Consider the following 26,569-nt stretch of genomic DNA (forward strand, 5'->3'; position numbering starts at 1 on the left):
ACCCTCCCCCCTCTATCTCCTCTGGTGAGTGTGGGCTGTCAATCACACTGAACAGACTGCCATCTTCAAACTGCACTTACCTTGAGAGACCGGAGTGGAAGGGGGGCTCGAGGATTCTCCTTATGTAACAAGAAAAAGAGAAAAAAGAAAGTTTATAACAAAGCCAGATTCCTGCAGTGGTTCTGAATCCACTGAAGTGATTACACTGCATACCTTGAGAGACCGGAGTGGAAGGGGGGCTTGTGGGGTCTGAATCTGTAAAGAAAACACACAACAACAAGATTTAGTGTTTCCTGTTTCCAGTGTATTGTTCGAATGCATTTCAATGAAACTGTGTCTATGCTGCTGTCTCCACCAGGGTAATGCTGACAATGACACTAACAACCCACGTAAACTACTCTCTACCTTCTCCTCCCTCCTAAACCCTCCCCCCTCTATCTCCTCTGATGACTTTGCCTCTTCTCTTCTAAAATCTCAGATATCCCCAAACTCTTTAACACCTCTCCTTCCGCCCCACCCACTCCCGCTCCAAGCCTTACACCCACTGCGTTCCCTACTAACTCACCCTCCTCCACCTTCTCTCCCCTCTCAGAGTCTCCCTGCTCCAGGGCCACAAACCCACCACGTGTGCCCTGGACCCCCTCCCCACTCACCTCTTTCAAGCTGCTGCTCCTGCTCTACTTCCCTTAATAATAATAATAATAATAATAATAATAATAATAATAATAATAATAATAATAATAAATATACTAACAACATGCTTGTGGTTTGTACTGTAACATGAGTATCATTCTGGCATGAGTGACGAAGGTCATGGAAACACCAGGTAGACAAAGAAATCGTTGTGAGAAAAACTCAATCAATGTTAATGTTATTTTAGAATGTGTAAAGGAACATGTCTTGTTATTATAGGATATTGCACAGCACAGCACAATACCATAAAGCCTATGGAAATATAACTCGGGTTTTGTTTACTCTTTTAACCCCATTTAGACCCTCTATGATTGAAACTGATAGATGTGTCACCACCAGGACCTATTGAAGAGATCTAATCATGCTTCCCTCTTTCAACCTGAAGATTTACACTGAATTAAATGAGAACACAGTCTGAACAGGGTCCTCACCCTCACAGCAGAAGAAGGAGTTCTGATTGTTGCAGGGAGCATCATTCCATTCACCCTTCTTACTCATCTTCACACAGTTCTCATCCCCTCCCCCATTGTTTGGTTCCCCATTGCTCCAGTTGTGAAATGTGTAGTTATCCCCCTGGTGTGACCACTTCCAGGGCTCATTGAACAGGCCTATCCAGAAGGGCTTGCCCTGCGCTTTCTTCACTAGTTCTTCATTTTCACTGGCGTTCTTTATACTGACGAGGTCGGTGTGGTGTTCTCTACAGTACTGCTGAGCTTCAGTCCAGGTTTTCAGTTCTTCAATCAGGGTGTATCTCTCAGTGATGTTGCTGGTCTCTGTAAACACAAACAAACAGCAGCTGAGAGGCTGGGAGCTGTGGAGGTGAGCTGGCTCTGAACCCAAAAGAAATTGTGTGTTTCATCAATCCTACAATTTATCACAATCTGCTTCTTGTCTACAAGTACATCTGTGTGTTATTTAAAAATAAGGGGCAAAATTCTCAGAAAGTTGTTATACCAGAAGTATATTTTTTAGTTGGTTAAATTTACTCCTGTTTCGGTGTTCTCAGCTGGGTATTGTAGATCACATTGCAGGCAGACTGATATTCTCAGTAATGAGTTTAAGTCTGCGAATGTGTAGACACTGGCTATCACTAATTAATCAATGTAATTTACTCAGTATGCAAACACAGAGACACGGGTTATCACCGTGTGTAATTTACTCAGTATGCAAACGCAGAGACACGGGTTATCACCGTGTGTAATTTACTCAACGTTTGCCCGACACAGGAGACAGTGATTGGCACCTCCACTTCAAACAGCTCTGATATGACTAGCCAATCAGAAACGCTCTCTGGCCTCCCTTTGTTCTGAAGATTCAAGTCAAAGTTGTCCCTTCAGAATGGCTGCAAAGCTGTGGAGTTTTCGTAACCAGAGTTTTCGTCTCTGGTTCCCTTAAGACATCCTGCTTTACCTGAAACTGAACTATACCAACGGGAAGTACACGCAAGTATCAAAGCTAATACTTATCAGGGTATTATATATATATATATATATATATATATATATATATATATATATATATATATATATATATATATATAGATATATTGTGACAGACAAGTAAGTGGGTGTGTCCAGAAACCGGAGATGCAGACAGGAGTCTCTCAAAGAGAGGATGGTATGGTCCAGGTAAGTTTATTATTTACACAAAATAAAGAAACAAAAATAATATGCCTAGCCCTGTTCGGGCCTGTAGCAGGGCAATTGCCCTGCACGTGTGTATTTAGTGTTGGTATAATTTGTATGGGGAAATGGGTTTATTGTGTGTTGTTTTGGAGTTGTTTTTTTAATTTGAATTATTGTTTTCCAGACGGGCGCTCGATTGAGACTTGCTGCCTGCTAGGCTTGGTTGAGGGGAAGGGCAGCAAGTGATTGGCTGTGCTGGACCTCAATCAGCAGGTGGGCGGGTCTTGATTGAGTGTCCGTCAGTTCAAAAGCATCCGCGGGAGATGGTTCGAGGCGACTGCAACGCCATGCCAGAGGGGAGCGGCGTATACTCGGGAGGAGAGGGTCCGCGCTGCAGGAACGACAGCTACGCAACCCTGAGACTGCAAGCGGTGCTTGTGAAGGCAATGCCCAGCCAAGGCCGTATGAAGCAGCAGGAGTCGTTGTATGAATACCGGCTCATGAGTAGGTTAGGGGATTGTGATCCCATGTGATGTATAGCGAGGGTTACGTAGTGTAGCAGGTTCCTGGAGCGGGACGCCTCGTTTTAAGGCTAGCGCTCGCCCTCTGGGGCACCTTTTATTTGTAGTTTGTGTACTGTGTTTTATTTTGCCTTTTGTACAGCTTGCTGTATGTGTCCTCTGTGCGTTACCATGGCTGGTAACGTCACATGACCACCTTTACTTTAATTTCTGTTTGTGTTAATAAATCCTGCGCGCCTGTGCCGGCGTTTCAAAACCACCTCCCAGTTGTCTCTCTGTGTTGTATACAGCAGCTATCCACGCAAGTGACGTAAGACCCGGTCACATGGCCTAACTGACTTTCTTCTTTGTCCCTCTCTACACAGTGAAACAAACAAACACCGCTTGAGTCTGTAGGCAAGTATTTCCCCTGTTCACCAATAGGGGCAGTATGGATGGTCTTGTAAGGTGAGTGGAGGCTCAGTCGCACCATGTGCGCAACAGACCTACAGTTCTTTTCTTGTTTTTCCCTTTTTCAGTTTCCTCTTTATTCCCTTTTATTACAGCTCCAAGTGGTTTTCCTTCAGGTAAGTATCAGGAAACTTTGGGTGGAACCGCTCCAAAAGGTCCGACGCTTCCTACGTGGCTGAGATGTCCGATCCAGAACTCCCGGATGTGAAGAGGGCAGACTTTCTGGTTTCCCCACCAGAAATAGTGTTCAACAAATAACGTTTTTAAAGTCTCTCACGAGTCTGTGTGGTTATTTTTATATTAGATCACAAAGTCACATGCCTTCAGGTTTACCCCTCACTCCCAGGTTCCCTATTTGGCTGGTTATATAATTATGTGTTTAATTTTCCAACACTGTAGCAAATTAACTTTGGTGATTTTATTCACCCGCCGATTCAACAATAAATACAATTGCATAAACAGCGGCAGTCCTGAATCACACACCCCTTTCAAGCTTGCAACAGGCTTCGGTATTCCAGTTTTATTCCAAGCAATCTGGAGTCTGTTCCCTGCAGCAACCTCCCACGAACTGCGTTGACTCTCTCAGCTTGCCTCCTTAAATACACAGGAGTCCCCGTCCCCTCCTATTTCTGCCACGGAGGCTCCTGGGACATGTAGTTTTATATATATATATACACACACATACACACACACACACATATATATATATATATATATATATATATATATATATATATATATATATACACACACAGACATGCTCAAATTTGTTGGTACCCTTACAGCTCATTGAAATAATGCTTCATTCCTCCTGAAAAGTGATGAAATTAAAAGCTATTTTATCATGTATACTTGCATGCCTTTGGTATGTCATAGAATAAAGCAAAGAACCTGTGAAAAGAGAGGAATTATTGCTTATTCTACAAAGATATTCTAAAATGGCCTGGACACATTTGTTGGTACCCCTTAGAAAAGATAATAAATAATTGGATTATAGTGATATTTCAAACTAATTCGTTTCTTTAATTAGTATCACACATGTCTCCAATCTTGTAATCAGTCATTCAGCCTATTTAAATGGAGAAAAGTAGTCACTGTGCTGTTTGGTATCATTGTGTGCACCACACTGAACATGGACCAGAGAAAGCAAAGGAGAGAGTTGTCTGAGGAGATCAGAAAGAAAATAATAGACAAGCATGGTAAAGGTAAAGGCTACAAGACCATCTCCAAGCAGCTTGATGTTCCTGTGACAACAGTTGCAAATATTATTGAGAAGTTTAAGGTCCATGGAACTGTAGCCAACCTCCCTGGGCGCGGCCGCAAGAGGAAAATCGACCCCAGATTGAACAGAAGGATAGTGCGAATGGTAGAAAATGAACCAAGGATAACTGCCAAAGAGATACAAGCAGAACTCCAATGTGAAGGTAAGTCAGTTTCTGATCGCACCATCTGTCGCTTTTTGAGCGAAAGTGGGCTCCATGGAAGAAGACCCAGGAGGACTCCACTTTTGACAGAAAAACATAAAAAAGCCAGACTGGAATTTGCTAAAATGCATATTGACAAGCCACAATCCTTCTGGGAGAATGTCCTTTGGACAGCTGAGTCAAAACTGGAGTTTTTTGGCAAGTCACATCAGCTCTATGTTCACAGACGAAAAAATGAAGCTTTCAAAGAAAAGAACACCATATCTACAGTGAAACATGGAGGAGGCTCAGTTATGTTTTGGGGCTGCTTTGCTGCCCCTGGCACAGGGTACCTTGAATCTGTGCAGGGCACAATGAAATTTCAAGACTATCAAGGCATTCTGGAGCGAAACGTACTGCCCAGTGTCAGAAAGCTCTGTCTCAGTCGCAGGTCATGGGTCCTCCAACAGGATAATGACCTAAAACACACAGCTAAAAGCACCCAAGAATGGATAAGAGCAAAACATTGGACTATTCTGAAGTGGCCTTCTATGAGTCCTGATCTGAATCCTATCGAACATCTATGGAAAGAGCTGAAACTTGCAGTCTGGAGAAGGCACCCATCAAACCTGAGACAGCTGGAGCAGTTTGCTCAGGAAGAGTGGGCCAAACTACCTGTTAACAGGTGCAGAAGTCTCATTGAGAGCTACAGAAAACGTTTGATTGCAGTGATTGCCTCTAAAGGTTGTGCAACAAAATATTAGGTTAGCGGTCCCATCATTTTTGCCCATGCCATTTTCATTTGTTTTCTTATTTACAATATTATGTTGAATAAAAAATCAAAAGCAAAGTCTGATTTCTATTAAATATGGAATAAACAATGGTGGATGCCAATTACTTTTGCCAGTTTCAAGTTATTTCAGAGAAAATTGTGCATTCTTCGTTTTTTGTGGAGGGGTACCAACAAATTTGAGCACGTCTGTATATACAGTGCCTATAGAAAGTCTACACCCCCTTGAACTTTTTTCACATTTTGTTGTGTCAGTGCCTCAGAGTTTCATGCATTTAAATTAGGATTTTTTATCTACACACCATACTCCACACTGTTAAGGGGAAAAAAGTTTTTATTGAGGAAAAGATTATATATTAAAAATACAAAACTGAAAGATCATAATTGGATAAGTCTGCACCCCCCCTGAGTTAATACTTGTTGGAAGCACCTTTGGCAGCAATTACAGCTGTGAGTCTGTTGGGATAGGTCTCTACCAACTTTGCACACCTAGATTTGGCAATATTTGACAAAACTGCTCAAGTTCTTTCAAGTTCCTTGGGGAGCGTTGATGGACAGCAATCTTCAAGTCATGCCACAAATTTTCGATTGGATTTAGGTCGGGGCTCTGACTGAGCCACTCAAGGACATTTATCTTTTTGTTCCTTAGCCACTCCAGTGTAGATTTGGCTGTGTGCTTTGGGTCATTGTCATGCTGAATGGTGAACTTCCGTCCCAGTTTCAGCTTTCTTGCAAAGGGCAGCAGGTTTTCTTCAAGGACTTTTCTGTACTTTGCTCCATTCATTTTCCCTTCTATCCTGGCAAGTGCCCCAGTCCCTGCCAATGAGAAACATCCCCATAACATGATGCTGCCATCACCATGCTTCACAGTAGGGATGGTGTTCTTTGGGTGATGTGCTGTGTTGGGTTTGTGCCAAACATAGCGCTTTGAATTTAGGCCAAAAAGTTTCATTTTAGTTTTGTCAGACCACAAAACTTTTTGCCACATGGCTGCAAATGTCCCGAGTCTTTTTTCATACTTCAACCGGGATTCCATGTGGTCTTTCTTGAATATAATACAGGCTAGATTTGTGGAGTGCTTAGGATATTGTTGTCACATGCACACTTTGACCAGCCTTGGCCATAAAAGTCTGTAGCTCTTGTAAAGTTGCCATTGACCTCTTGGTAGCCTCTCTGATCAGTCTCCTTCTTGCTCGGTCATCCAGTTTGGAGGGATGGCCTGATCTAGGCAGGGTCTTGGTGGTGCCATACAACTTCCACTTCTTAATAATCGTCTTAACCGTACTCCAAGGGATATTCAAGGCCTTTGATATTTTTTTATACCCATCCCCTGATCTGTGCGTTCAACAATTTTGTCCCGGAGTTCTTTTGAAAGCTCCTTGGTGCTCATGGTTGAGTCTTTGCTTTGAAATGCACTACCCAGCAGGGGGAACCTAAAGGAACTACTGAATTTATCCTGAAATCATGTGAATCACTACAATTTAACGCCGGTGGAGGCCACTTAACTTGGTGTGTGATTTTGAAGGTGATTGGTTACACCTGAGCCAATTTAGGATTGCTATTACAAGGAGGGTGGACACTTATCCAACCAAGATATTTAAGTTTTTGTTTTTTATTCATTTTCTACAAATTTCTAGAATATTTTTTCACTTGGAAGTTGTGGGGTAGGATGTGTAGATCAATGAAAAAAAACTATTTTAATTCCAGACTATAAGGCAACAAAAAGTGTAAATTTTGAAAGGGGGTGTAGACTTTCTATAGGCACTATATATATTGTAACACAGCAGGGAGGGGGTTAATTCTCCCTGCATGGGAAAAAAAACATGTGCGAATGCACATTTGTTTAATTGAATTGTTTTGCTTTATTGTTTTATTTAATTTGTTCAATTAACTCTTTTAAATCCATTTTACTGTGTTTTGAGCCAGAAGGGCACTTCTGACACCATATGTAAGGGAGACGCTCGCTACACAGGCTCTGCCAGGCTCTTTCCCCTTTAAATTGACCCAAACACGGGAACTTGAAATTCTTTTTTCAGCACTGTTGCGCTAATTTTCTTTTATTCTTAGACACACACAAAAAAGAAACAAATATAAAACAAAAACCTAGCTCCACTCTGGAGTGCTAACTAAATTACAGGAACACCCTGTCTACCACGGGACAGCTAAGCTGTTTCCCCGTCCTTACAGAAACACAGCGAGAATCGTACACACAGTACCTTTTCCCTTTTAACGACTCACAGTCGGGCTCTTCACACAGCAGCAGCCCTGAGCAGACTGACTGCTCTCCTTAAGTACCCTGCACCTGGCTGTAATTTACAATGATAGCCAGGTGCAGGGATAATTAACAAAAATTAACAATTAAATTAGGGTTTTTCAGCCCATGTCCTTCTGGGAGGTGTAGTCCTGTTTTCTCCCCGGACTACACTATCTTACACTTCCTCCCCCATGTGTGAAACACACCGGCCATTCTACGGCCACCTCCCCCCCTAAAACACAACCACCCACCCTCAAGTCCAAAGATTGCCATCTTCTCCCGATCCTTCGGGTGGGCTTGAGGATGGGTTGATTCCTCCGGCGCTTCAGGGTAGGGACGATGACCTGGCGATGAGGGACCCAGACAGGATGACTGGGGCAAAAGCTGTGCAGGCCGGTGAGCTGTCGGGAGCAGCAGCAGGCAGAGGCTTGAGGCTTGACCACAGTGAAGCGATGTCTGAGCCGCCAGGGGGAGTACAGCAACAGGCAGGGGGAGCTTAAGTGACGTCTGCCGATTGCGCCACGACGTCTGGGGCTTCAGGTTGAGTGGAGCAGGGGACCAGGTGAGAGACTGTGCATGGTGGTGCTCTGGACTGATCTTCAGGCCCAACAGCTGGAGGTCCGGGCACTCTGACCAGGTGTCCAGGAGCACAGGTTGCTGGACCGCACTGTTTTGTGGCGGACAAGCTCTCAGGGGTGGAGGTTGAGGCTGTGGTGGCAGTACAGACCTCACCTCCTCCCCCTTGTCTGAAGCCAGTGGTTCTGGAGATGGAGCGGCTCCACTTCCTCTGGCTCCGGGAAAGACTCCTCCTCCTGCTCTGGACATAGCACCAGCTCCTCTGGTGCAGGAGACCACAGGGCTTCTCTCTCCAACTTCCACCTCTGAAGCAGCAGCTCCAGCTCGTTCGGCTCTCGTTCCAGCAGCCCCCTCTCCAGTCTCCATTTCTTGTTCTGCTCAATTTGAGCAGCAGTGTTTTTATTTATTTTGATCTCCTTGATCAGTTCTTGAAAATCCATTTTTTCTTCTTTTTTTTTTTACTGGGTCGTAGGGGCACCCACACCTTCTGACACCACGTGTAATATATTGCCCCCACTCGGGTTCGTTGCCCCTTTAAAAATTGACCCAGACACAGAAATTGGAGGTTCAGCGCTTCTGCGCACTTTTTAATAAGCACAAACAAAACACAAAAACAACACCTAGCTCCTTCGGAGCGCTAACTAAAACTTCCAGGAACACCCTGACTATAAAGTGGGACGGCTAAGCCATTTCCCCACAACACAAAACAAAACACACAGGATTTCTACACTTGACGACTGCTTGGAAGCAGAGCACCTTTTCTGCCTCCCTCTCCTCAGCAGCCCTGAGCAAACTGACTGCCCTCTTCAAATACCCTGCACCTGGTTCTAATTTAACAATAATTACCAGGTGCAGGGGATAATTAATAATAAACCAATTAACAAATTAAATAAAACAATAAAGCAAAACAATTCAATTAAACAAATGTGCATTCGCACATGTTTTTTCCCATGCAGGGAGGATTAACCCCCTCCCTGCTGTGTTACAATATATATATATATATATATATATATATATATATATATATATATATATATATACACATTTTGTGAAAGATGCCCTAGTAGTTTTTCTGGCAGAAACTGGACAGACTCGTAGATTTACACTGGTGAGTAACTTTATTTTATACACCAAACAAACTTTGTTTCCCACCACCAAAAGATCATACAGGCCACTAACTGTCTCACTTTTATTCCCTGTTTAGGCCTACCCCAGGAAGTCACTTTGTCTTGCTGGTACAGTCTTAGTTAGGTCTCTTGACTGCAGACCGTTAGTGAAGCGGTGCTCCTCCTACTTTAGTACCAGGTACAGGAAAGTGAGTTTGCGGGCAAAGGCTCCCTCTGCTGGAGCACGGTGAGCCCACAGGTAAGTATGCTGGAACTGGCTCCCTCTGCTGGAGCACGGTGAGCCCACAGGTAAGTATGCTGGAACTGGCTCCCTCTGCTGGAGCATGGTGAGCCCACAGGTAAGTATGCTGGAACTGGCTCCCTCTGCTGGAGCACGGTGAGCACACAGGTAAGTATGCTGGAACTGGCTCCCTCTGCTGGAGCACGGTGAGCACACAGGTAAGTATGCTGGAACTGGCTCCCTCTGCTGGAGCACGGTGAGCCCACAGGTAAGTATGCTGGAACTGGCTCCCTCTGCTGGAGCACGGTGAGCACACAGGTAAGTATGCTGGAACTGGCTCCCTCTGCTGGAGCACGGTGAGCACACAGGTAAGTATGCTGGAACTGGCTCCCTCTGCTGGAGCACGGTGAGCACACAGGTAAGTATGCTGAAACTGGCTCCCTCTGCTGGAGCACGGTGAAAAAGTAAGATAGCTCCTGTTATTGTGGTAAAACAGTAGCAAGGGCAAGTGAACTGGGGAGCGCTCCTGCTATCGTGGTAAAGCTGTAGCAAGGGTAAGTAAACTGGAATGTGTTGAAACAGTTTGATAGCTGAACACAACTCTGGCGTCCAGCCAATGTGTTCAGTTTATTGTAAAACAATAAACAATAGTCCACAAATCCTGTCCCATTGTCTGTGTCTTTTGGTTTGCAGAGTCCCACACAGTACACAGAACAAAAAAAAATTTCCCGTCTCAAAACTTAAACACAAACGGCGCCCACGCCAATACTAGAGACGGGCTCTGTTAACTTTCTAATTTGCAGAGATTATACTCACTCTCTGCTACAACTAAATAAAAATAAACTGTGTTGTTTTCACAAAGAATAGTACAACTATTCTGTTGTGCACGGCAAACGGCAAATAAATAGACTTATTCTTAATAATGTGTGTAATCACTAGTAGTCTTCAACAAAACAGATATTTTTCAAGCTGAGATTCCAGAAGTCTGTAGATCTCTCTGGTGGTGTATTCCCCACTGCCACACACCACTGCCACACACCACTTCCTTATATGTCAGCAAACCCCGCCCTCTTTGATTCATGAACCCAGGACTTCTGGGTAATGTAGTCTTTGAGGCCAGTCAGCCATTTCTTAAAGGGCCTACGCCCTTTACTATCACAATATATATCATACACAGACACAGACACAGACAAACTGACACAATCAGACACACACACACAGACACAGCCAGACAGACACACACACACACAGACAGACACACACACAAACACAGACAGGACACACACAGACACAGACAGTCAGACACACACACAGAAACACACACACAGACACAGGCAGCACACACAGGACACAGACATACACAGAAACACACAGACACACAGACATGCAGTCAGTTACACACAGACACAGACAGACAGACACACACACCGACATGCACACACAGACACAGACAGGACACACAAAGCACACAGACACACACTGAGATGATCGAATGGCAAAGTCAATCTACTGCTGAGCTGGAAGGCTCTCAGAAAGACAATGCCTGGCAATGTGAGGAATCCAAAGATGAGATCTGCATCCAGAGTTGCCACTATGCTGCTGTCGGGGTGACAGGCCCTCAAAGATGAGATCTGCATCCAGAGTTGCCACTATGCTGCTGTCGGGGGCGACAGACCCTCAAAGATGTTGAAATCCAAAAGGACACGGTCCAGAAAAAAAACTCTAAGAGCTCTATGTATTATTGATTTTTCAACCTGAACTAAGAACTAATGGTTTACACCAAGTCCACAAGTTAGCGTCAACTATCAGCAATTTTGAACATCACCATTGAGGGAAAACATCAGTCATATCCAGGATATTATGAATGACTGGGGACTGACAAGTGATTTCCATAAGGCCAGACTACACTTTCACACTTGTTGACACAGTACAGGAGTGGAGCAGGAAAAATGTTGAGAAAATGTGCACTGCCTTAACAGATAAATACTCCAAGTGTGGCGATCCCTGCACAGCCCTGCACACAGCCTGTCTCAGACAATGTAAGAAGGATGAGGACCCAAGAGACTTCTACAAGGAACTGAAACTCCTTTACTATGCAGGTTAAGCACATCCAGGGGACAATGTAGACAAGAGCGTCAAGCTGCTGTTCATACGTAACCTGTCTGCAGAGGTCAGAGCTGCCATGAGCGCAGTGGAAATGCAGACAACTCAATGCCAACCATCCTGGAAGCTAAAGGAGAGTATGGTGAAATATACAGATACCCGGCCCAATACCAGCAGCACTCGGGTACTAGGAGATGAAGCAGAGCCTGACTTTCCTGGATCTGAAAGAAATGAACTGCCACAGAACTCCCAGAGAAGATTTCAACCTTCACACAGCAAACCCCAGCCCAGAGGGGAAGATAAACCTGACAGCCCTACACCTCACCAGAGGAGGAAAACACAGTGTTATAGATCCATCCATCTATCACTAATGAAATGTAGGTATTTTTTGAAACAGCCTCTGAAACACACCAAACACATCTTATAACTGTATGTTTTTGTATCCTTTCAAGGGCAACTTGGATTCAGGGTTTTGACTGAAAATATTTGCAAGCTGAAATAGTTTGAGATATTAGCAGCTGTAGGAGTGGGTGGATTTGCAAACTCATACAAGCTCCCCTCACAGGGATGCTTAATAATTATAAGAACTGAAATAAATGAATAATCAATTGCAATATATATATATATATATATATATATATATATATATATATATATATATATATATATATATATAATTATGTCTTTACCTTTGTAGCACATGAAGGCTTTCTGAAGGTTGCAGGGTAAATCAGTCCACTTTCCATCTGAATTGACTGAAGCACAAAAGAGGTCTGCCCTCCAGTTGGAGTAGATGACATCATCGCTGTTAGACCACTGCCAGTTCTGTGTGTCATCACGATACAGCCCAATCCAGGAATCCCTGACAGAAGCTCCTACAATACTTAAGAGCTGTGTTGCTTCTTCCTGGCTGCGCACAGTGGCCAGGTCTATGTGATTCTCTCTACAGTACCTCTGAGCTTCAGACCAACCCTTCACAGTTTCCACAAACACATATTTTCTGATCTGGTTGTACACAGGCACACACAACCCTGATGAAGAAAAAACAACATGATTAACACTAGCAAGGCAGTCATTTTGACCGTTTTTTGGATTTAAATTTAAATTAAGATACGGAGCTGTTCTTTCCTGACTTTTCCTAAATATATGTACTAATTCCCCTGACAAAGAAAGAATCGTGTAGCTGCAAAAATTAGCGAGATAAAATACTGTCATACCTATTCCAACCAGGAGCAGTCAAATTGACCGCTACATAGAAAACCTATTATAACAATAAGGTGTTGTGGTATTATTTGTATTCATCAGTCAGGACTTGCAGACATGTATTGAAGTTTGATTATATCAGTCTGCATTCCTCAAGTGAGCGGTCTGTTGACATTTCTATTGTTTCAATGAGCCTTCTTATAGGCCATCAATCAGCCTTGACAGCTCACGGTGCCTGGCTGTGTGCGGAGCGGAGCGAGCACATTGTATATGGAGTGAGGGAGCGGAGCAGAAATTTCCAGCCTGCTCTTTCACAGCACTAACAACTGAGCACGGTTTGATTTTACATGTTAAATACATGTTCGGCCAGGGAGTTTTTCCAGGAAATTAAAGAAAAAAGAAGCAGCCACTATACAGTATTTTCCATCATGCCTGTGCATGGCAACCATTCATTTTCCAGTTTCAAACCAAAATTAGGCTTAAGAAGAACATAAGAAAGTTTACAAACGAGAGGAGGCCATTCAGCCCATCTTGCTCGTTTGGTTGTTAGTAGCTTATTGATCCCAGAATCTCATCAAGCAGCTTCTTGAAGGATCCCAGGGTGTCAGCTTCAACAACATTACTGGGGAGTTGGTTCCAGACCCTCACAATTCTCTGTGTAAAAAAAGTGCCTCCTATTTTCTGTTCTGAATGCCCCTTTATCTAATCTCCATTTGTGACCCCTGGTTCTTGTTTCTTTTTCTCAGGTCAAAGAAGTCCCCTGGGTCGACATTGTCTATACCTTTTAGGATTTTGAATGTTTGAATCAGATCGCCGCGTAGTCTTCTTTGTTCAAGACTGAATAGATTCAATTCTTTGAGCCTGTCTGCATACGACATGTCTTTTAAACCCGGGATAATTCTGGTTACTCTTCTTTGCACTCTTTCTAGAGCAGCAATATCCTTTCTGTAACAAGGTGACCAGAACTGAACACAATATTCTAGGTGAGGTCTTACTAATGCATTATAAAGTTTTAACATTACTTCCCTTGATTTAAATTCAACACTTCTAACAATATATCCCAACAGACTCACAGCTGTAATTGCTGCCAAAGGTGCTTCCACCAAGTATTAACTCAGGGGGGTGGTGACTTATCCAATTATGAACTTTCAGTTTTGTATTTTTTATATATAATCTTTTTCTCAATAAAAACTTTTCCCCTTAACAGTGTGGAGTATGGTGTGTAGATAAAAAATCCTAATTTAAATGCATGAAACTGTGAGGCACTGACACAACAAAACATGAAAAAAATTCAAGGGGGTGTAGACTTTCTATAAGCACTGTATATGTACTAATTACCCTGACAAAAAAAGAATCATGTAGCTGCGAGATAACATACTGTCATACCTAGTCCGACCAGGAGTGGACAAATCAACCGCTACATAGAAAACCTATTATAACAATGAGGTGATGCGGTATTATTTGTATTCATCAGTCAGGACATGCAGCCATGTATTGAAGTTGATTATATCAGTCTGCATTCCTCAAGTGAGCGATCTGTTGACATTTCTATTGTTTCAATGAGCCTCCTGTGTGTTTAAATTGAACCTAAAACTGAAATAAAGGAATACGTAAATTGAGCCTGATTCATACATTTTATCCTGCAGACTGATGCCTCTGATATAGTAGGACTAGGGACGGGACGAGTGCGTGGGGCATTTTTTTTCAATTTAGTAGTCGCCAATTCATTTTTGGTTATTTTCTCCCCATTTTAGTAGTGCTCAATTATTTTGTTCAGCTCATCTCACCGCTACCACTCCTATGCTGATTCAGGAGGGGTGAAGATGAACACACGCTGTCCTCCGAAGCGTGTGCCGTTAGCTGCCCGCTTTTTTATACACTGCAGACTCACCATGCAGCCAGCCAGAGCTTCAGCGTCAAAGGACAACGCAGCCCTGGGCAGCTTACAGGCAAGACTGCAGGCGCCCGGCCAGACTAGGGGACGCTGTTGAGCGGTGAGCTGAGGACACCCTGACTGACCTAACCCTCCCTCCCCCGGGCGGCGCTCGGCCAATTGTGTGCCTCCCCTGGGAGCTCCCATCCTCGGTCTGCAAAGGAATAGCCTGGACTCAAACCGGCGATGTCCAGACTATAGGACGCATCCTGCACTCTGCGCCAGTGCTTTTACTGGATGAGCCAGGACGATATTTTTATGTCGCCATTAATACGATAGCTGGTGCACTCACTAAGATCTTTGCCTGATTTGGGCAGTACAAAGTAGCGTTACAATCTCAATGAAAACCGCCAGATGTAATTGCAGCATTTATTGTATCAAGCCAAATCAGACCTTGCAAATTTGGCAGGCAGTCCATCGATTCCTGGAGAACAGCCCCTTTTAGCAGATTTAACTGCCTGTAACAAGTCATCTAGAAATATTGGAGCTTCCAGCATCATTGCATCTTCCAGAGATATACTGGGAAGGTTGAGATCTTGTAAAAAAAACAAGATATCGCTACGGTGTGGATGAGTAGCCAAAGGAGTAAAAATTAACAAAAGAGGATTGAAAGGTTTCATTAATTACTGTGGGATCAGAATCCAGCCCCTGTGTTGGAGAATTGGTTTTTAGAATGGTAAATCTACCCTCCTGGCGTTTCAACTTTAAAGCAAGAAGGCGAGATGGTCGACTACTGTCTGTATAGTATTTGTGCTTGGTAGAGTGCATGCGAAATTCAACCCTCTGTTTAAACAAATTATTCAATTCAGCCCATTCTGCCCTCAATTTTGAATCAACAGCACTACTGTAATGAGAATTGAAAGTGTTTTCTAAGTTGCTACAGCCAGACTCCAGCTGAGATATCAATTGCAATTTCGACTTCTTTAGATGGAATGAAAAGCAAATCGCATTACCACACATAAAACCCTTGATAGAAGCACAACTCATTGCTCGATTGTATACCAAACCAACATTAATATTAATAAATTTTGTCAAATTTGATCTAAACTGAGCCAGAAAATCCTGATTCTGCAGAAGTGAAGTATTGACTCTCCACCTGGTCAATTTGCCTTGGCTGGGAGCCAGGTTAAGTATAGACACAACTGCATAGTGGTCAGAGATATTTCTAGGCAGTATATCCACATTACCAGAGCAGCATGAAATATTAACAAAGGAAAGAATAAAATCAACCCTAGAGAATGTTGTGTGATATGGAGAAAAATATGTGAAATCCTTGGCAGATGGATTTTGAAATTACCATAAGTCAGTCAAATTAAATTTCTTAATGAAAATATGCAGTGCTTTAGAAGCTGCTGACTGTATTAGAAATACTGACTGAGGATCTGTCCAATTGATTGTCAACACACACATTCATGTCTGCACCCACTATTAACTTATACTCTCCCAAAGACAGCAATTCATTTGTGAGCCAAGGAAAAAATGCAGGCTTATATACTGTAGGCGTGTAGATCGATGCAAAACCATTTTTTTCGCTATTCACATTAGCATAGCAGAGCAAAAGTCTACCTATTAGATCAGAATTAATCCTATCGATAGATATATCCATGATGTGTTCCATTAAGATTGAAGCTCCCGTTGTCTTTGATCCATCGCTGGAAGCTACAATTAACTCAGAATGACCATTTTGAAATCGAAATGTGTATTGGCTTTAAATGCATTTCTTGAATCAAAGCTATGTCAGCCTTTTGCCTTTATAAATAATCGAGTACCTTTGCACATTTAAATCTCGAATTCAAACCTCATACATTAAAAGATACAACAGAGAACTTAGCCATTGTCATAAAAGCACAGTATGATATAGATAAGAAAGCATTGAAAAATCCACCCAACAGCGCCATACCAAAACAAAGTGCAGGGAAGATTACAGTAACCCGTACAAAACACAGAAGGTACTTAGAATTCCCAAAAGAACAAGTACAGAGAAAATAACCCACAATATGTCCCTCCCACCAACCCCCCCATGCCCAGAGCCCGAGGGATCCCCCCTCCCTTAGTTAATACAAGGTTTAGCAAAGGAGTGATAAAAATAGCAACAACAGAACCGGCTTTAAAGTAGTAAAGAGAAGAACATTGAGGATCCCCTCCTCCTCCTCCCACCCCTCCCTGCTGTTAATACCTGTGACATGCACACCGCGATGTCAAACATTAAACATCCCTTATCCCCCTAATAATAAGAATCAACAATTAATAAACCCCATTGAAATACACAGCTCCGCAGGCTGTAGAGCGGCGCAGAGATCAAGCATAACAGTTATTCATCTGCAATTGAGTCCTCTTGAAGAGGGCAAGATCAAAGATGAGAGCTCTCCTGCGAGGTATTGGCCCTGGACTGGTCAAACGTGTTAGGAATTTCTCTACTTCAACAGGAGACCCAAATGACAGTTTTTTCCCCTCATAAGAAACCTTCAATATTGCCGGGTAGATTTGGAAAGCATCCACTCCTCTTTGGTGAAGCTTAGCTCTGACCTGTGTGAAGGCCTTCCTCTTGTTAGCTGTAGTCGGGTAATAATCCACAAAGAAGCTGATGCGATGACCCTCCACTTGTATAGGTTGCGATTCCCAAGATCCCTGTGGAATAGTTTGGTGATCCAAATAGCAAAGTAAATTAAATATTAGTGTACGTGGTTTGTTAGAGCCATGTGTTGAGCTATTAAACACGCAGTGTGCTCTGTCTGTCTGGATCGGGATCGCTGAAGAAGATGAGGGGAGAGCAAGGCTGGGGATCCACAGAGGTACTGGATGGGATTGCTCCCCTCTTGTTCCTCTGGTAGATTAACCACATGCATGTTGCAGCACCTTGATGAGTCTTCCAAATCATTAAGCTTGTCTTGAAACGCCTCCACACGGTCAAGACAATGGTTTGTATCCTTTTTCACCTGCCTCATGTCACCTTTAAGGGTGTCCATCATTGCAATAACTTTCTCCACTGCTTTTCTGTGTGCAGGGTGAGTTTTGACGGGGGGGGAGTGGAGGGGATTTCCCTGGCTCTGCACTTTCAGTTGTCATCCCGGGGGGGATAAATTTATCACCCCCGATAAAAGATTTTTAATTAACAATGATTTCTTCAAGAAATTATAAAAACATATTTAAAATAATAAATGTATGCTGCATCATTTCTACGCAAATTAACTTCAAAAAAATCTCAGTCTTAGCACTTAAGATCAGTAGCAAATTGTATTAACATGATTTAAAAAAAGAAAAGGAATGGAGTTTAGTTTCACTGGAGCCGGATCATACAGTTTGGCAGTATAAAGTGGATCAGGCACGGATTCCACTCACCCGTCATTGTCATCCAACAGTAGTGGTGTGTGCACCGGAGCAAGGCAAATTAACCAATGAAAATCAACCATGTCAACGTCATTCAGTTGCTGCATTTCAAAAATATTATTTTTTTATTATTATCGGAAGTGCATACTATACTAAAGAAAAAAAAGAAATGAAGACAGGACACGAAAAATCCAGAGGAGCTTTTTTTAAACAGCCCCAGAGCCAAAGACTGGAACTTTTACCCGTCGAGTGACCCGCTGAGCAGAGTGGAAAAAAGGCCAAGATTAACAGCAATGAACTCCTGCAGATTAAGCTGTTAAAATACGGGTGTTGTATTATGTTCCCTTCATTGCTGTTACACTCTGTGCAGTTATCAATCATGGGGTTTCCATGCGGGTCAGTTCACACGTGAAATGGCGATGCGCGGGCACGTTAGGGAGAATTTCTCGGGTAAATCAGGTTTGTGGCCGAAAAAAACGTCCAAAGAGAGAGACAGGGTAAATCTCATTTACTCGTGTAAATGACGAAACACATGGGAAAACCACGCCCAGTTTCGCATGGAAACCCGCACTTCACGTGTAAATGTTAATGAGAGTGTTTATTCTTAACTATAAATATTGCAAGGGAGCAGGTCAGTTGTTACTGTGGATTCCAAGACGGCAGAAAGTAGTGGCTGATGGCCGATTTTATGGTTAGCAGTGGTGTAGTTCACCTTAATGATAATGCGGGCGTTTTTTTTTTTTTTTTAATTATTGTTTTTTGCTGTGTCTGCTCTGTCATGTTGTATCTCTTGTGGGTTTACAGTCTGTATAAAACCACTTACCAAGAACTCTGTTATGCCCTTGTTATTAATGCAGCTGTTTGAGAATACCCTTGCTGCTTAAATGTCTAACTGAATTAATTCCCGTCCTTTTTTTCAGCCATGGTGATCTCCAATACCTGTTGGTCAGTTTCATTTTATACCTCTGAGTTTATTTTTAATTAATGAGTCGTAAGATACAGTATTCACTACTAATGACATTTGAAAAACAATTTGGGCAAGAGAAGTAAAACACATTATTAACCAGCCAGGCACAAGGTATTTTGCTTTATTACAGCAGCTTCGATTCACTCGTGTAGCAGGTCTCTGCACATGGAAACCACATTTTCACAAAATTTCACTAGTAATCTTCAAAAACAGCATGAGTACTTTAGGCATAGCTGATTTACATATCAACCTCCACCTTTCCCATTCATTTGCATGACGTCGAGTGAAAAGCCCAGTTTACTCGAGTAAAATAAAAGGAGCGAATGGAAACTCAGAAAAACATTTTACACAAGACATTTATCTTGAGCTAAAAAAAAAACTTCCATAGAAAGACCATGATTGAGGTTATGTGCAAAAAAAGCAAGTACCTGTCATGAATGTGTTTTAACATTATTGGAGTTGCTGTTAACGTAGGTAGTTTTTGGTACCTCAGTCAGGCTGGGCAGCAGCCATCAGTGATCCTTTATTTAATGTAAGTTTCATTTCTCTTTCGTGTCTCTCTCGCTCCTCTCACTCGCTCGCTCCTAACAACCCACCTTGAGTGCAGAGAGCTGCAGGCTTTTATGCAGGTGACCATCTCCCGATTAGCAACAAATGAATCACTTAATTAATTCGGGAGATGGCCACCTTCTGCACAAGGTTTTTAAATTACTGTGGATGGGGTTTCCCATCCACACTATTAAACATTACAAAATATTCGGCTACGCCGTCACATTTATAAATAACATAACACGACGGTTCACTGTCATATATAAATACATTTTTAAATAAATACAAATAAACAATAAACACGGCTTTCACTGTCATATAAATACAATAATAAATCAGAACAATAAACATCATAATAATAAACCACAAATACAAAATAATAAACTGCACAGGGGCGGAGCGGGAAACCCCGTTCTAAAAATAAATAAACAAAACACTGTACAGGGCTCCTCGCCCTGTTACACCCCCGCCTAACAAAACACTGTACAGGGCTCCTCGTCCTGTTACACCCCCGCCTAACAAAACACTGTACAGGGCTCCTCGTCCTGTTACACCCCCGCCTAACAAAACACTGTACAGGGCTCCTCGCCCTGTTACACCCCCACCTAACAAAACACTGTACAGGGCTCCTCGCCCTGTTACACCCCCGCCTAACAAAACACTGTACAGGGCTCCTCGCCCTGTTACACCCCCACCTAACAAAACACTGTACAGGGCTCCTCGCCCTGTTACACCCCCGCCTAACAAAACACTGTACAGGGCTCCTCGCCCTGTTACACCCCCACCTAACAAAACACTGTACAGGACTCCTCGCCCTGTTACACCCCTGCCTAACAAAACACTGTACAGGGCTCCTCGCCCTGTTACACCCCCGCCTAACAAAACACTGTACAGGGCTCCTCGCCCTGTTACACCCCCGCCCAACAAAACACTGTACAGGGCTCCTCGCCCTGTTACACCCCCGCCTAACAAAACACTGTACAGGGCTCCTCGCCCTGTTACACCCCCGCCTAACAAAACACTGTACAGGGCTCCTCGCCCTGTTACACCCCCGCCTAACAAAACACTGTACAGGGCTCCTCGCCCTGTTACACCCCCGCCTAACAAAACACTGTACAGGGCTCCTCGCCCTGTTACACCCCCGCCTAACAAAACACTGTACAGGGCTCCTCGCCCTGTTACACCCCCGCCCAACAAAACACTGTACAGGGCTCCTCGCCCTGTTACACCCCCGCCCAACAAAACACTCTACAGGGCTCCTCGCCCTGTTACACCCCCGCCTAACAAAACACTGTACAGGGCTCCTCGCCCTGTTACACCCCCGCCTAACAAAACACTGTACAGGGCTCCTCGCCCTGTTACACCCCCGCCTAACAAAACACTGTACAGGGCTCCTTGCCCTGTTACACCCCACCCCCCCCCACTGGAAATCTGACAAATCGCACCCTGTCTGTGTGCATCGAGGTCTGCTCTCATGGAATGAAGGAGCACACCATTATCATGCATTGCCTCCCTTAGAGGCCTCAAAGCCTTGGCTAGCATGTCCTTCACCATGTCAAGGAAAGTGTCAGTCTGCGCCGCCACGGCTCGCTGTAATATCGTCTGGAGGTGAGGATTTTTTTAAGTAAAAACAATGAATTGCACAGGGGTGGAGAGGGAGACCCCGTTCTAAAAATCAATAAATAATACATTTTACAGAGCTCCTCGCACTGTTACACGGGGTAATAGCAGGAGCGTTAGTGATAACAGAATAGCGGGGTATTAGCAGGAGGGTTAATGATATAAACAGAATAGCTGGGTATTAGCAGGAGGGTTAATAATAAACAGAATAACGGGGTATTAACAGGAGGGTTAATGATAACAGAATAGCAGGGTATTAGCAGGAGGGTTAATGAAAACAGAATACAGGATTATTAGCAGGGGGTTAATGATAACAGAATAGCAGGGTATTAGCAGGAGGGTTAATGATATAAACAGAATAGCAGGGTATTAGCAGGAGGGTTAAAGAAAACAGAATACAGGATTATTAGCAGGGGGTTAATGATAACAGAATAGCGGGGTATTAGCAGGAGGGTTAATGATAACAGAATAATGGAGTATTAGCAGGAGGGTTAATGATATAAACAGAATAGTGGGGTATTAGCAGGAGGGTTAATGATATAAACAGAATAGTGGGGTATTAGCAGGAGGGTTAATGATATAAACAGAATAGCTGGGTATTAGCAGGAGGGTTAAAGAAAACAGAATAACGGGGTATTAACAGGAGGGTTAATGATAACAGAATAGCAGGGTATTAGCAGGAGGGTTAATGAAAACAGAATACAGGATTATTAGCAGGGGGTTAATGATAACAGAATAGCAGGGTATTAGCAGGAGGGTTAATGATATAAACAGAATAGCAGGGTATTAGCAGGAGGGTTAATGAAAACAGAATACAGGATTATTAGCAGGGGGTTAATGATAACAGAATAGCGGGGTATTAGCAGGAGGGTTAATGATAACAGAATAATGGGGTATTAGCAGGAGGGTTAATGATATAAACAGAATAGTGGGGTATTAGCAGGAGGGTTAATGATATAAACAGAATAGTGGGGTATTAGCAGGAGGGTTAAAGAAAACAGAATAACGGGGTATTAACAGGAGGGTTAATGATAACAGAATAGCAGGGTATTAGCAGGAGGGTTAATGAAAACAGAATACAGGATTATTAGCAGGGGGTTAATGATAACAGAATAGCAGGGTATTAGCAGGAGGGTTCATGATATAAATAGAACTGCAGGGTATTAGCTGGAGAGTTAATGATAATAGAATTGCGGTGTATTGGCAGGAGGGTTAATGATATAAACAGAATAAAGGGGTATTAGCAGGAGGATTAATGATTACAGAACAGCAGGAAATTAGAAGGAGGCTTAGTGATAACAGAATAGAGGGGTATTAGCGGGGTAGTTAATGATATAAAGTGAATAGCGGGGTATTAGCGGGAGGGTTAATGATAAAACAGAATAGCAGGGTATTCGCAGGAGGGTTAATGATAATAGAATTGCGAGGTATTAGCAGGAGGGTTAATGATAACAGAATAGCGGGGTATTAGCAGAAGGGTTAATGATAACAGAATAGCGGGGTATTAGCAGGAGGGTTAATGATAAACAGAATAGCAGGGTATTAGCAGAAGGGTTAATGATAACAGAATAGCGGGGTATTAGCAGGAGGGTTAATGATATAAACAGAATAGCGGGGTATTAGCAGGAGGGTTAATGATGACAGAATAGCAGGGTATTAGCAAGAGGGTTAATGATAACAGAATAGTGGGGTATTAGCAGGAGGGTTAATGATAACAGAATAGTGGGGTATTACCGGAGGGTTAATGATTACAGAATAGTGGGGTATTAGCAGAAGGGTTAATGATAACAAAATAGTGGGGTATTAGCAAGAGGGTTAATGATAACAGAATAGTGGGGTATTAGCAGTGGGGTAAATGATTACAGAATAGTGGGGTATTAGCAGAAGGGTTAATGATAACAGAATAGTGGGGTATTAACAGGAGGGTTAATGATTACAGAATAGTGGGGTATTACCGGAGGGTTAATGATTACAGAATAGTGGGGTATTAGCAGAAGGGTTAATGATAACAGAATAGTGGGGTATTAGCAGGAGGGTTAATGATTACAGAATAGTGGGGTATTAGCAGGAGGGTTAATGATTACAGAATAGTGGGGTATTAGCAGAAGGGTTAATGATAACAGAATAGTGGGGTATTAACAGGAGGGTTAATGATTACAGAATAGTGGGGTATTAGCAGAAGGGTTAATGATAACAGAATAGCGGGGTATTAGCAGGAGGGTTAATGATATAAACAGAATAGTGGGGTATTAACAGGAGTGTTAATGATTACAGAATAGTGGGGTATTAGCAGAAGGGTTAATGATAACAGAATAGTGGGGTATTAACAGGAGGGTTAATGATTACAGAATAGTGGGGTATTAGCAGAAGGGTTAATGATAACAGAATAGTGGGGTATTAACAGGAGGGTTAATGATTACAGAATAGTGGGGTATTAGCAGAAGGGTTAATGATAACAGAATAGCAGGGTATTAGCAGGGGGGTTAATGATAACAGAATAGCAGGGTATTAGCAGAAGGGTTAATGATATAAACAGAATAGCGGGGTATTAGCAGGAGGGTTAATGATAACAGAATAGTGGGGTATTAGCAGAAGGGTTAATGATTACAGAATAGTGGGGTATTAGCAGAAGGGTTAATGATAACAGAATAGTGGGGTATTAGCAGGAGGGTTAATGATAACAGAATAGTTGGGTATTAGCAGGAGGGTTAATGATATAAACAGAATAGTGGGGTATTAGCAGAAGGGTTAATGATAACAGAATAGTGGGGTATTAACAGGAGGATTAATGATATAAACGGAATAGCGGGGTATTAGCAGGAGGGTTAATGATAAACAGAATAGTGGGGTATTAGCAGGAGGGTTAATGATAAACAGAATAGCAGGGTATTAGCAGGAGGGTTAATGATATAAACAGAATAGTGGGGTATTAGCAGGAGGGTTTATGATATAAACAGAATAGTGGGGTATCAGCAGAAGGGTTAATGATTACAGAATAGTGGGGTATTAGCAAGAGGGTTAATGATAACAGAATAGCGGGGTATTAGCAGGAGGGTTAATGATATAAACAGAATAGCAGGGTATTAGCAGGAGGGTTAATGATATAAACGGAATAGCGGGGTATTAGCAGGAGGGTTAATGATATAAACAGAATAGCAGGGTATTAGCAGGAGGGTTAATGATAAACAGAATAGCAGGGTATTAGCAGGAGGGTTAATGATATAAACAGAATAGTGGGGTATTAGCAGGAGGGTTTATGATATAAACAGAATAGTGGGGTATCAGCAGAAGGGTTAATGATTACAGAATAGTGGGGTATTAGCAAGAGGGTTAATGATAACAGAATAGCGGGGTATTAGCAGGAGGGTTAATGATATAAACAGAATAGCAGGGTATTAGCAGGAGGGTTAATGATATAAACGGAATAGCGGGGTATTAGCAGGAGGGTTAATGATAAACAGAGTAGCAGTGTATTAGCAGGAGGGTTAATGATAACAGAATAGCGGGGTATTAGCAGTGGGGTAAATTATTTAAACAGAATAGTGGGGTATTAGCAGGAGGGTTAATGATATTAACAGAATAGCAGGGTATTAGAAGGAGGTTTAATGATATAAACAGAATAGCGGGGTATTAGCAGGAGGGTTAATGATAAACAGAATAGCGGGGTATTAGCAGGAGGGTTAATGATAACAGAATAGCAGGGTATTAGCAGGAGGGTTAATGATAACAGAATAGCAGGGTATTAGCAGGAGGGTTAATGATAACAGAATAGCAGGGTATTAGCAGGAGAGTTAATGATAACAGAATAGTGGGGTTGTGACGGGGTACTGCCCCGTCTTTATGATCAATGTTGGGACTGGCAGGGAGGGGGTTAAAATTCCTCCCTGCCAGAAAAACATGTGAGAATGTGGCTGGAGCCCTAATTGACTAATCAGTAATAATTGAATAATTGGGCTCCATCCACATTGAATAAAAGCCAGGGGAGAGGCCCTGGCTAGGAGAGAGAGTTGAGAAGAGAGTTCTAGAAGCAAGAGTGTGTTTGTATGTGCTGTTTTTTTTTTGTTCCAGTGAAGGCAACGCCCAGCCTGGAAACTTTATTTTGTAAGTTTTTGTTTTGTGTGTTTATTTTATGTTTAAATCTTTTTGTTTGGCCCTCGTGCTGGTTTATTTTGTATTTTTGTTTATTAAAAACTTTATTTTTGAACTTTATACTGTCTCTGAGTCTCAAACCTCGGTCCATCCTGTCACAGTTGGTGTCAGAAGTGGGATAGCGCCACCTGGAGGCTCAGAGCAGTAATTTTTTTTTTTCTTGAATTTTGGGAGTTTTTTGGAAACCTTTATTTAAAATGGGCAAGAAGAGCAGACAGCGGCAAAGGCAGGAGATGCAGCAGCCGAAGAAATGTAGGCTGCTGCAACAACAGCCACCCCAGCTGGAGGACCCAGCCAGTCTTTTCCCCTGGTGCTCCTGGTGCGGGAAGGAGGATCATCGGTGGAGGTCCTGTCCAGATGGGCTACCAGCTGACTGGTGTGGGTACTGTGAGGTGGATGGCCACAACTGGGCAGGATGCCCCCACAATCGGGACCAGGAGCAGCTGCAAACCCCGTCCTTGGCAGCCACCCCACCACTTCCTACATCACCGCCTTCACCACCATCCCAGGAAATATGGGACTGGTTGATGCACCCTGAGGCGGACCTCTTCCACGACCTCCCCATAGTTATCAACACGCTGTGGCGTCGAGATGGGGGGAGGTGGGAAAAGTAGGAGGAACAGCATCACCCGGCGTCCTTCGCAGAGCTGGCCTTGATGGTCGTTAATTACCTGGCGGTAGATATGGGAGATGCCCCAGTCATTCCAATAAAGAAGGTGGAGCTGTCGTCCCGAGAGCCAGAGAGGGGTGAGCTGTCGTCCCGAGAGCCAGAGAGGGGTGAGCCGCTGTCCCGAGAGCCAGAAGGGAAGGAGCCGGCGTCCCGAGAGCCAGAAGGGATGGAGCCGTCGTCCCGAGAGCCAGAAGGGATGGAGCCGTCGTCCCGAGAGCCAGAAAGGGAGGAGCTGCCGTCCCGAGAGCCAGAAAGGGAGGAGCTGCCGTCCCGAGAGCCAGAAGGGGAGGAGCTGCCGTCCCGAGAGCCAGAAGGGGAGGAGCTGCCGTCCCGAGAGCCAGAAGGGGAGGAGCTGCCGTCCCAAGAGCCAGAAGGGGAGGAGCTGCCGT

General features: G+C 43.3%; 1 protein-coding gene across 1 annotated transcript in view; it reads right to left on the minus strand.

The window, feature by feature from the left end:
- Window positions 1–787: 787 nt before the first annotated feature.
- Window positions 788–26,569, minus strand: part of LOC131709445 (L-selectin-like) — a 33,630-nt gene continuing 7,848 nt past the window's right edge. The window contains exons 3-5 of the mRNA XM_059011984.1: window positions 12,452–12,793; window positions 1,125–1,466; window positions 788–792 (exon numbers count right to left, since the gene is read on the minus strand). Of these exons, the coding sequence (XP_058867967.1) occupies window positions 788–792; window positions 1,125–1,466; window positions 12,452–12,793 (689 nt within the window). The remainder of the gene's footprint in view (window positions 793–1,124; window positions 1,467–12,451; window positions 12,794–26,569) is intronic.

Source organism: Acipenser ruthenus, chromosome 43 (genome assembly GCF_902713425.1).
Source record: "Acipenser ruthenus chromosome 43, fAciRut3.2 maternal haplotype, whole genome shotgun sequence".
NCBI lineage: Eukaryota > Metazoa > Chordata > Actinopteri > Acipenseriformes > Acipenseridae > Acipenser > Acipenser ruthenus.